General features: G+C 35.3%; 1 protein-coding gene across 7 annotated transcripts in view; it reads left to right on the top strand.

Annotated features, from left to right (window-relative positions):
• Positions 1-12,900, top strand: part of DDHD1 (DDHD domain containing 1) — a 108,999-nt gene that overhangs the window by 82,024 nt on the left and 14,075 nt on the right. For all 7 annotated transcript variants that reach the window (XM_072838592.1, XM_072838595.1, XM_072838591.1 and 4 more), the window contains 3 exons: positions 4,112-4,374; positions 5,970-6,045; positions 11,965-12,114. In XM_072838592.1, the coding sequence (XP_072694693.1) occupies positions 4,112-4,374; positions 5,970-6,045; positions 11,965-12,114 (489 nt within the window). The remainder of the gene's footprint in view (positions 1-4,111; positions 4,375-5,969; positions 6,046-11,964; positions 12,115-12,900) is intronic.

Raw genomic sequence — 12,900 nt, 5'->3', positions numbered from 1 at the left:
AGTCTCCAGTTGTGATTAATTATATATCTGTCTTTATGTATTTCAAGGTCTCTCATTAAAGAAAAGAAAGGAATAGACTTATTCTGTTAACTCTAGAAAGTGAATAAGGATCAGTGATAGAAAATATGGAACATGTTTGTTTACTAATGAAGAACTTTGTAACTAAAGGTGTCTTAAAAAAGAAATGTCTCAAGGGAAAAAATTGTAAATAATGTGATGGATTTTAACTAAACTTATTTATAACGATCATTTCACAATATATACATATATCAAATCGTTATGTTGTACATATACAATGTTATGTGTCAATTATATCACAATAAACTGGAAAAAAGTTTTTAAAAACCAAAAGTATCCACTTTAGAGTAGAGATACTCACTGGAGTGGATGCTGAGTGATTTACTCAGAGATGCCACTGAAGGGACTCCTACCTTCACAGCAGTTTAAATTAGATAATCTCTTTTAATTCCCCTTTCACTGAAGATTGTGAGATACTCCTGGGAGGACCCTAATCAGTGATTGTGCCAGTAATCATTAAAAAGCCCATAGTTAAGGGAAAAGTTTTGTGTGTCAATTAGTACTTTTCAGGTCTTACTTTCCAACGACCGATTAAAAAAAGGAAACTAATCCTGACTATAGAGATATCATCAGAGAGCCTTTGGCCCTTGTTTTAATTCTGAATAAAGTAACATGAAAAATCCAGAGAAAGCAATGACATCTTGTGTACATCTGAACTCTCTTTCCAGTGATTTTTAAAACTGAAGAATTTTAAAGAGAATGGTCATGGCCATCTCTTGTCAGTGTTCCTTGAAAAATCATTCAACTGATGTATATGACTAAAACTCTCTAAATTTCTTTTTCTCATTAAAATTTCCTGAAACAGGGAGAAGGACAAAGAAGGACTAATATTTTTCAGCCATACTTTATGTGTTTGGATTTTCTCTGGAAACTGCTGGCTTTTTTCCTTTTGGGTTGATTTTTTTCATAAATTTTAACTTGTAAGCAGCAGTTCTGAGAACTAAAAACTTTTAAGCTTTTGAAAAGCCATCAATTTGCCTACCACGTAAGAGATTAGCTGACTTGATTGGATAATATTGTAGAGCTAGTAAAATTAATATCACAGGGTATATCATTAATCTTCATATATCTCAAATGAATATACTTGGTCACAAAGGGATCATAGCTGGGAAAATATAATTGGATCAGCGAGGAGAAGGAGGAAAAAAAAGCCCTAATTAGACTAGAACACAAAATAGAGATGGATTTCTCCTTTTGCTGCTGACTGAGTGATTTATAAAACCATTTTGAGGTAGTATACAACTGTTTAAAACTTGGCTTTTAAAATCATAATGTTTTAGAACACAAACATTCCTGTATATGTAAGTTATGGACAAAATTTAAAAATGCTACCAGGGAACCCTGGGTGGCACAGTGGTTTAGCGCCTGCCTTTGGCCCAGGGCACGATCCTGGAGACCCAAGATCGAATCCCACGTCGGGCTCCCGGTGCATGGAGCCTGCTTCTCCCTCTGCCTATGTTTCTATCTCTCTCTCTCTCTCTCTCTCTGTGTGACTATCATAAATAAAAATTTTTTAAAAAAAAATTTAAAAAATTAAAAAAAATTTAAAAAATAAAAACGCTACCATATCTAGATTTATTCTCATAAGGAAACATGAAGACCACTTCTGTTCAAGTACATGATTATTAAAACAGATGAAAGCATCAGGTCTTCAGAAACTGTCCATTCTGTATTTCATTCCACCGTGAAGTATTTTAACATCAAATAGACTTTCTCTGTCTTAGATAATCTTTTACCCTTGTTTTATTATCCATATAATGATTGCTGAAGTATTGCATATAATGAGAAATGCTTTAAAATTTTTTGATACGAATTAGGTTAATCACTGATAGAGATACTGGTAGACCTTTTCCCTTTTTTTCAATTTTTAAATTTTAATGAGGAGGTGGTATTCTGAAACAAAAAGATTGCCAGAGTACGTATTTGTCTTTTAGTGTTGCTAGATTTATGTGGTGTGAGTCTTAAAATTAAGAACTTCAAAAGTAAGAACTATTAACAAATGTTGCTTTCGAAGGAATTTATCTGTAAGTTAGCTTTTGCTGCACCTCCTTTCATGTAGATTATAAATCAAGAAAAATACAAATTTTAAGAGTTACTTGATATTCTTGTCAAAGCCACGTCCAAAGCATTACACTGTAGCTCCCTTTGAGCAGAACCTGTAATCTATATCATACTGCATACTCCTCAAACTGTATTGACTGGAATTATCTACAACCCACGTCTTAGAAGGTTTTTATATGCATTTGCCACTAAGGCAGTAAAATGCGGTGTCTAGAACTGCTGAATCAGACACTCTGGAATGGAGCCTAGCAATCTGTCTTTAACAAGCCCTCCATGTGATTCTGATGCACTTTGAAAGTTGGAGTTGGCTTTTCCCAAGAAAAAAATTAAAATGTCCAGTTAAAATAAAACCTTTGCATTTCTCCCTAGAGAAAAGGTGGCTTATCACCCTTTCACATTGCTAGCAGCTCCTCCTGTTCTTCTCTTCCTTAATTGGCTGAATGTATCTCATCAGACCCAACACATGCTTTTGGTAGCTTTAAGCAGTCCTCAGTATTGTATTGTAGAATTCCTCGGTGCCAACAATCAAGAGAGAGCACCATGCCTTCATTCATGTCACTGCTAATCCTGCCAAGCACGAATGCTCAAATGATTTTCAGCAGGTAGAAAATGTTCAGTAAAATCTAGTGGAAGCTAGTTTCCTCTTGAGACGAAATAACAAAACTGAAAATAGAAGTAATGTATAAGCAATATTTGTATGTCAGAGTAGCAGCTGGCATATTAAGTACTGAAATGAGGAATTAAATTAATGTCAAGCAGGAAGTTTATAATCAAATAGTAGCAAGCAATGATAGGAAGAGGAGAGGAAGGACTGCCTTAAAACTTAGGTCAGGGCCCAGTATGGGTTGTATAATAAGCAAACATATTTTTCTGCCTTTATGGAATATTTCAGTTAATATTTAATAAAGCTAAATTTCAAAGGAAGAAGTTTTACAAAGAAAAATTACTTAAGATACTTCCACATTGCTAACCTTAAGCCTTAAAAAGTCCTGCTTTCCATCCACACACAATTTTTTACTCATCCATATTGCCAACTTAATGGGAATTTTGGAATATTGAATAGATCAACAGTAGCTTTCTTTTCAATCATACAGTGGTCTTTCATTACATTATTCTTGTCTAAATGCATGATGTAATAATATATATGTTAGCACACTTGTTAGCATAAACTCAGATATTCTTTTTGTAAAATTTACTATAGCTCAAAACTGTAAGGTATAAAAACTTAGAATAGCATATGAGTAAGTTTCAATGAAGGGAAAATTTGAAGGGACTCTTTGGAAGTCTTACTGGAATCTGCATGGAACTTTTTTTTTAAATCTCTGAAACTGCTTGCTCATATAGTTGGTTTAAAGATGGTGAAGGGACGCCTGGGTGGCTCAACAGTTGAGTATCTGCCTTTGGCTCAGGGCATGATCCTGGAGTCCTGGGATCGAGTCCCACATCAGGTTCCCTGCATGGAGCCTGCTTATCCCTCTCTTCCTGTGTCTCTGCCTCTTTCTCTGTGTCTCTCATGATTCATAAGTAAAATCTTAAAAAAAAAAATAAAGATGGTGAAAAGATGCCTGCCTTTATTCTTTTTTTTTTTTTTTTAAGATTTTTATTTATTAATTCATGAGAGACAGAGAGAGAGGCAGAGACACAGGCAGAGGGAGAAGCAGGCTCCGTGCAGGGAGCCAGACATGGGACTTGATCCTGGATCTCCAGGATCACAACCTGGGCTGTAGCACTAAACCGCTGAGCCACCCCGGCTGCCCCCTGCCTCTTTATTCTTTAATGATGAAATGGATTACACCTTATGTATTCTTTTCTTCATTCTCTGCAAGGTTTTGAAGCACCTGAGTTAACTTTAATGAACTAGGTATATTTGACCAGTAATGTCTGTTTTTCTTTCTTCATGTATTTGAGTTTAGAAATAAAGTTTATAGCAAAGTCAGTGATTAACATGATAATGTTTTCTTATTTCAAACAGCTAGTTAAAGGCCTTCAGCAAGAGCTGAATCGATTATATTCCCTTTTCTGTTCTCGGAATCCAGACTTTGAAGAAAAAGGGGGTAAAGTCTCAATAGTGTCACATTCTTTGGGATGTGTAATCACTTATGACATAATGACTGGCTGGAATCCAGTTAGACTCTATGAACAGTTGCTGCAGAAGGAAGAAGAGCTGCCTGATGAACGATGGATGAGCTATGAAGAACGACACCTGCTGGATGAACTCTATATAACAAAGCGACGGTAAAATACCCTAATCTCTTAAAAGCGTTTTAAAAGTCTTCGTGGAATTACTGGACTTCTTACGAGAACACTGTAAGATTTTCATGATAAAAACATTATTCAGAGTGTAAAGATTTTTAGATAACAAAACTAGAGACAGTTTTTTTAATTTTCATGCCAATTATATGTGTGTTCCAGTAGCACAAAATAAATTATTTTGTCATCATCTCCTTTTTCCTTCCATCTCTTCTTTACAATTTATTAGGAGTGAAATCTAAATCTTACTCTGAGCTGAGTCACCACACAGAATCCTTATTGAAAATGTTTATCAGTTTATAATCCTTTATAGTTTTTACTAATCTTAGAGATGGGCCTTTGTCTTTCTCATTATTCTGAAAATAATTTAAAAACCCTTTCTTTCTTGGCAAATAAATTTTTTCACAGATTTACAGTTATTCAATCACTCACAAGTGATCCTGTTGTCTTGGATCAGATCCTCCCTATACTGTCTTAGAATTCTTTAACACATTCCTATCTTCATTTATAGTCATGTGCTCTATTCTATGTCCTCAATGCATCCCATCAATTCTAATAGAATAGTGGAAAGTCACTGATTTGGGTAGTTAGCATCACATAAAAACAAAATATAGTTGACTAAAACATTTATTCAGGAAGCCTCGGATTTGTTTTAGTCTTATAGAAGTTGACTAAAGATTTCATTTAGAATCTTATTAAGTACCATGGACTAGATATATAAATTTTATAGTGTCAAAATAATTGATAGTTTGGAAAGAAAAATATAGTAAGCCTCAGGGTAGCAGTAAAAAAATAATAATAAACAGGTTTAGAAAATGAACTACAGGGGCGCCTGGGTGGCTCAGTTGGTTGAGCGTCTTGCCTTTGGCTCGGGTTGTGATCCCAGGGTCCTGGGATTGAGCCCCGCATCGGGCTCCCTCCTCAGTGGGGAGTCTGTTTCTCCCTCTCCCTCCCCCCACCACTCATGTTCTCTCTCTCTAATAAATAAATAAAATCTTTAAAAAAAAAAAAAAGAAAATGAACTATACCTTAAAAAACTTAGCTGTGTAATTTACTAAATATAAGTAGATACAGAACATTGTAATGGGAAAAAATTGAAATAATGCATATGTTCATCAGCACAGATGGATTAATAAACTGATATGTTTGAAGAACAGTTAAACAGCTGTTAACAGAGATTGAAATAGAACAGGAGGCAATGAAATGAAAAGACCTTCAAGATTCATTATTGAGTTAAAAAAAAAAGACCTAGAATATGGTGTATATGATATGAACATTCATATGACTTTTTATTTTTTTAAGTATATTTGTGCTTGTCTATCTTTGCCTCACATTTTCCTGAAGGATCCTCCCCAAAAGCTATTAACAGCAGTTATTATGAAGAGTAAGGCTACTTTTACTAATCATTTTATAAGTGCTTATAGCAGGTACATTTATTTATTAAATACTGTCAATAAGGATTAATTTGAGGGATTGGATAATGGGGTCATCATTTTCTTCTTTATACTTTAGTGAGATAGTAAGCATCTAATATTTATGGAATTATAAACATTACTACATAATCTCATACTGCTTTCTAGGCTGAGAGAAATAGAAGAACGACTACATGGATTGAAGGCATCATCCATGACACAAACACCTGCCTTAAAATTTAAGGTAAGAAAAGAGAGATGAGATTTTTATTTTTTATCTCAATTTCTTTTCAGACATCATTTGAAGTATGACATTAGCATTCAAGTGAAATCTGAATTTTCCTTTCAAATGAATATGTATTAAACACACACTGTATGTTGGACATTGCTAGTTTTGGGGTTCTACAAGGAAGAATGGACAAGATGGTTCCCCAACCCACAGGATCTGGAACATAGTGCTAATAGTACTATTAGCAGTGTATAGAATGATATATACACAAGAGAGGGGTTGTAATTTTGTCTGGAAAGGTTTACAAAGGAATGACATTTGTACTTGATCTCAGTAAATCAGATATTGCCAAGTGAAGGAAAGGAGAAATATTCTGTATAAAAGAAACAGCATAACAAAAGTGTGGAGGAGTATGACTTCCAAGAAACATGAAATAATCTCAAGTAATGGAAAGAGAAAAAGAGATCTAGAAATATTTAGCATATAGAATTAACAAACTTTAGTGACTAGCTAGTTCTGGATGACAAGAAGCATAAGTAGAAGTATATCAGTGATGATTTTAAGAATGGAAAGCTGGCATTTCATTCAAATAGCAGTCTATGACAAAAGCACAAGATGGGACATATATGATTGGTTTAGAACATACAAAACAGTTTAACTAGAATGTATAGGATTCAGGGCAAGGGCTGCAGGATAGCAGGAAGAGCTAGAAATAAAGAACTTATATTTGATTGGACAATGGGAAACTTTTCAGGATTTTTGAGCACCAGAATGAAGTTGTTGAAAGCAGTGGTTTAGAAATATAAAAAGTGACAGAGAGATGGTGACATTGACCTGATGGTTGAAAAGGACACAGCCTATAGCTGAATAACAAATAACTTGCTTGCAATGTTAAGTGGAGCATGGTATAAATTCCCTAATACTCATTTCCTTGAGAATGTATACCCAGGGATTGTGTACCATATTATCTCATCTTGAAATCTCTTAATCACAGGAACTTTAATATACAGGCTAAGTAATGGAATGATGCAGAAATTTTTTTTTTGAGCAGTAAGAATTTTCTTACTGAGTCTATATGACTTATAATGTTTTCTTTTTAAACTTTAACATACGTAATAGCCATATGGTAAAGTTAAACTTTAACATACGTAATAGCCATATGGTAAAGTTAAACTTATATTAAAAACCATAGGGGATCCCTGGGTGGCTCAGCGGTTTAGCACCTGCCTTTGGCCCAAGGCATGGTCCTGGAGACTCAGGATCAAGTCCCATGTTTGGCTTCCAGCATGGAGCCTGCTTCTCCCTCCTCCTGTGTCTCTGCCTCTCTCTCTTTCTCTCTCTCTCTCTCTCTCATAAATAAATAAATCTTTAAAAAATAGTAATAAAAAATAAAAACCATACAAACATGGTCTTTGGAGTCATCTTCACCTGGAATTTGAGTTCCATCTCTACCACCATGATTATATATAATCAATGTTTTAAATATGTAGAATTGATCTGATAGAAAAAGTAAACTCTTTTATTTGAAGCCCTTGGTTTTTGTTTTGTTTTTTTTTTTAACGGGAAAGTTGAGTATGATCCACCAAGTGTATTAGGTTCTCAAAATTCAGTATCATATTACTAGAACATATACACTATTATTGGGTATTCTTCTAAAATATAGTCATATATAGTCTAATAATATGGGTTTTAAATTATTTAATTACTCCTAGAAAAAAATACAGAAATCTGAAATTTAAAAAGGAATATCTGATGAATTGGCAAATATGTAGAACTCCAGAGATCTAAGAGGAACAAAAGTCTTTCTTTGCCTGTTAACCAATGGATGGATTTACTTTCAGAATACATGTGTTAAATCTGTTGTAGGTGACCACTGAACTTAAAAAAGAAAAGGAAAAAAAGAAACTATTGTCAAAAACTGGTCTTAGAGAGCGGGAAACTTTGCTTCTGATCATGAAGCTCTGCTACTATCTGGTTATGTAATGTTAGCCAAATCATTTAACATCTTAAATTCATCTGTTTATTCCTCTCTGGACAAGGAGGTTAGACTACATGTCTAAACCTCTTTTTCACTCTTAAAATTCTTTGATGGTTGTAATAGCATTAAAGTAGTCATTATTCCTATAATGATTACTTGGTGTGTTTGTCAATGAAACCGCATATCAGTCATAAAAGAAAGAAAAGTTATTTATTCCACGGATGTAGCAATTTAACAAACATTTATGAAACACCAGACCAAAGCATAAAGTTTTGCTAGGGTGTATGTGTATATATGTGTGTGTATTAAGCAGAAAGGATTTACCAAAAAAAAGAAAAAGAAAAAGAAAAAGAAAAAGAAAGAAAGAAAGGATTTACATAGCTTCTCTTCTATCTCAACTATTTTTATATCTTTCTCTAGCCTTTATTATTTTAATTATATTTATCCTTTCAAAATTGGTATTTTTATCTGTGTCACTACTATTTCTATAGTTTTAATAACACAAGTTAATTTTCTTCAGCCTTCAGACATGCTGAAGCTACCAGTCCTTTAAAAACAAACAAAAACTGGGGTGTCTGGGTGGCTCAGTCGGTTAAGCTCTGCCTTCAGGTCAGGTCATGATTCCAGGGTCCTTGGATCCAGCCCCACATCAAGCTCCCTGCTCAGCAGAGTTTGCTTCTCCTTCTCTCTCTGCCCCACTCCCTCCTCATGCTGTCTCACTTGCACACTCCCGTGCTTGCTCTCAAATAAAATCTTTTAAAAAAATAAAAACTTTCTCATATCTTTAATATAAAGGTACCATTTTCAAAATGTATTATATTCATTCATTTGGAAAAAAGAATCACTTCAGAGGCAGTGGGAGAAGAGATTAAAGGTGCATAAAATTGGAGCCAGGGACAAGTATAGTTACAATATAGCTACAGTGCAGTCCAGATTAGAGACCATGAGATGAAGTGTTAGAGTCTGTTGGAATAACTTCTTAGATATTGGGGATGAGAGGGAAAGATGAATTGGGGATGTCTCACTCATCGGGATAATGGGACATATGAGAGAAGTAGGGTGACTGTAGGAGAGAAAGGTGTCATGTTCCATATATAGTCCAGTGCTCTGGCCACACTAGTTTTCTAGACACTCTCTCCTGTGGCTTCCATGTGTACAGCATTATCCTGGTTCTCCTTTTCCTTTCACTCTCCCCATTTTGTAGGCTTATCTCCTTCACCTGCTAATCAAATGTAGTCATTGCTCATAGTTCCAGCTAAAGCCATATCTTACTCTGTGCACTTCATAAGCCATCTTACCACTTCTCCTGGTTTTACATGTCACTTCTGTGATGGTGGCACATAGACTTCGGAGAGGACATATCCAATTCTATATCTCTTGCCCTAAAATTTCAGCACTTGGTAGATATGTTACAGATACTTCAAACTTGTCATGAACAAAAACAGGACTTACCTACGGTTTCCTGCTGCAGTAGATGGAACTACTACTATATTCCCAGTTACCCAGGCCCAAAACTTATAACTTGCCTCTGACTCATTCCTCATCCTCATCTCCATTAAATCATGTTGACTCCACCCTCTCCTCTCCCATTTCCATTTCTGAATGGAACATCTTGTCCTGCCCAGATCAGATTATCTTTTGCCTAAACACTGTCAGTAATTTCCTAACTTGTCTCTGAGTCACCAGATTTTCAGTTTTCCAGTTCATCCACACACTACTACCAGGTTTACTAACCCCCTAAAACATGGGGTCAAATCCTCTTCCCTTCACTACTAAAAAATCAATTAAGTCCTATTTTTTTAAGTTAAATAGTCAAGGTTCTCTACCTTCCCATTCCAAGTTACGTTTTCCCAACACCCAATTTTTCAACTATTTCTGTTTTCTAAATTAAGCCAGGTTCTCTCCAGCCTCTGCTTTAGTTCATAGTGATTCTGTCAATCTGAAATGCCCTCCTTTCTCGCCCCAATGACCCAGCCTCAAATGGGGAAATCCTTTTTACCTTGTATCACCAATGCAAATGCCTTCTCCTGTCTCGCAGAAGACATGCAGATAGTTAGCAGACACATGAAAATGAAATGCAAATCAAAACCCCATTGAGATACCTCCTCACACCTGTCAGAATGGCTAAAATAAGCAATACATAGAAACAGCAAGTGTTGGTGAGGACTTTGAGAAAAGTGTGGACTATTGGTAGGAATGCAAACTGGTGTAGCCACTGTGGAAGACAGTATGGAGGTTCTTCAAAACATTAAAAATAGCGGTGCCTAGGTGGCTCAGTTGTTTGAGAGGCTGTCTTCTGCTCAGATCATGATCCCCGGGGTCAAGCCCTGTGTCAGCCTCCCTGCTCAGCATGGAGCCTGCTTCTCCCTCTCCCTCTGCCACTGCTACTCCCCTGCTTGTGTTCTCTCTCTCAGTCAAATAAATAAAATCTTAAAAAAAAAATTAAAAATAGAATTAACATACAATCCAGTAATTCCACTATTGGATACTAACACAGGGAATACAGAAACACTAATTTGAAAAGATATATGCACCCCTATGTTTACTACAGCATTATTACAATAACCAAATTATGAAAGAAATGCATCCATTGATAAATGGATGAAGAAGATGTGATTTACACACACACACACACAAACACACACACACAAAACATGGAATACTAGCCATAAAAAAGAATGAAAGCTTGCCTTTTGCAACAACATGGATGGATCTAGTGGGTATAATGCTACATGAAATAAGTCAGAGAAAGTCATGATTTCATTTGTGGAATTTAAGAAACAAATTGACAAAAAGACAAACAGATTCTTAAATACAAAGAACTAACTGGTAGTTGCCAGAAGAGAGGTTAGGGGCAAGGTTATGAGTGAAATAAGTGAAGGAGATTAAGAATATACTTATTGTGGTGAGGTCTGAGAAATGTACAGAATTGTTGAATCATTGTATTGTACACCTGAAACTAATATAGCAATGTATGTTAATTATACTGGAATTAAAAAAAAAAAAGAAAAGAAACCTCATATAATGTGAAAAGAGCTGTGTAAAAACCCTCAGAGTTGAGGGGATCCCTGGGTGGCTCAGCGGTTTAGCACCTGCCTTCAGCCCATGGCATAATCCTAGAGACCCGAGATCAAGTCCCACGTCGGGCTCCCTGCATGGAGCCTGCTCCTCCCTCTGTCTGTGTCTCTGCCTCTCTCTCTCTCTTTCTGTCTCTCTTTCTGTCTCTCATGAATAATTTTTTTTTAAAGTCTAAAAATAAATAAATAAAACATACCCTCAGAGTTGGAGTTACTCCTTTCTTTACTCTCTTATAGCAGTCTTTCCCCTGTTCACTAATTTTATTCTGCCTCCCCCACAGGATTGTAAACTCTGAGTGCATAAGCTCTGCCTTATTGGTCTTTACAGACTTCGTAGCACCTAGAATATTACGTAACACAAAATAGTAGCTTAAGGAAACTAACTAGTGTTGAGGAAACACACAATGAAATGGTCTTCCTTCTCCTCTTTTGTTTTCTATTAGTTTAAAGGAAAATGGAGTTGCTTCTGAAAATAGATTTTTAGAATAATTAATGGTGGGCAACCCGGGTGGCTCAGCGGTTTAGCGCCGCCTTCGGCCGGGGCGTGATCCTGGAGAACTGGGATCGAGTCCCACGTCAGGCTCCCTGCATAGAGCCTGCTTCTCCCTCTGACTGTGTCTCTGCCTCTCTCTCTGTGTGTGTGTGTGTGTGTGTGTGTGTGTGTGTGTGTGTCTCATGAATAATAAATAAAATCTTAAAAAAAAAAGAATAATTAATGGTTGGCATATAATTAACAAATAATGCAGATACCATCTGAACAAAGCTCATGAAAAAAGACTTATATTTGAAAATAATTTTGTTATTTGTATTATGTTGTGCCCAAATCTGATAAAAAACACTTCACCAGTTTTAAAATTTAGGATAACTTTCTCATTTTAGGTTGAGAATTTCTTCTGCATGGGATCCCCACTAGCGGTTTTCTTGGCATTGCGTGGCATCCGCCCAGGAAATAGTGGAAGTCAAGACCATATTTTGCCCAGAGAAATTTGTAACCGGTTATTAAATATTTTTCATCCAACAGATCCAGTGGTGAGTTGCAGTTAGGTATTTTCCCCTCAATATTAAATCATTCCTAAAGACTGTAAGAAATATTACAAGGTACAACTTAACTAATGAGAAATGAATTCATTTATCTGATGATATCTTCATAGATTAATAGTTTTAAGACATTTGTGTTTTGGTTTAGGGCTCAGCTAATACTTTAGAGATGATCTGTTTATGTTACAGTGTAAGAGCATAATGTAAAAATATTATCTCTGGACAATTAATACATGGAAAAAATCTTCTCAACTGTCAAACCATTACCAGTTGTGATACCAATAACCCAGCAACCATAAATTTCAAAAATCCCACTTTAAATTCTTCTTTCTGTAAAGCATGCTACAAGTACTGAAATGTGTCTGGTAGATCCTCTTAGAGATGAAAATATTTGAAAAAATGGATGAATTTACTTTAGCCTGGTGGGATTATAAAATTGGGGGGTTTTATGTTCTGTTATGTTTATACTGTTAATAATTTTTTAATGTAAACACTCCAGTGATCTTGCATCCAGGTGGACCATTTTTTAATACCAAGTAAGGTTTTTAAATGAGAAAAATGCTCTTTAACCTTTTTTAAAGACAAGGCTAGGTATAACTAAGTTTAAAACAAACCATTTTAAATATCATTCATTCTCAGAAAAAATGGCTTTGTCTTTTAAAACATCTTTAGCTAGTACCAAGTAAATATAACATTGACTAAATACGAGAATTTTAGAAAATTTCCTATATGTTAAAGAATCAAAAATGCTATATTTAAGAAATAAATTTCACTGAG

Source organism: Canis lupus, chromosome 9 (genome assembly GCF_048164855.1).
Source record: "Canis lupus baileyi chromosome 9, mCanLup2.hap1, whole genome shotgun sequence".
In the NCBI taxonomy this organism is placed as follows: domain Eukaryota; kingdom Metazoa; phylum Chordata; class Mammalia; order Carnivora; family Canidae; genus Canis; species Canis lupus.
Note: the sequence above shows the minus strand (reverse complement) of the source record. Positions and strands in the feature narration are given on the sequence as shown.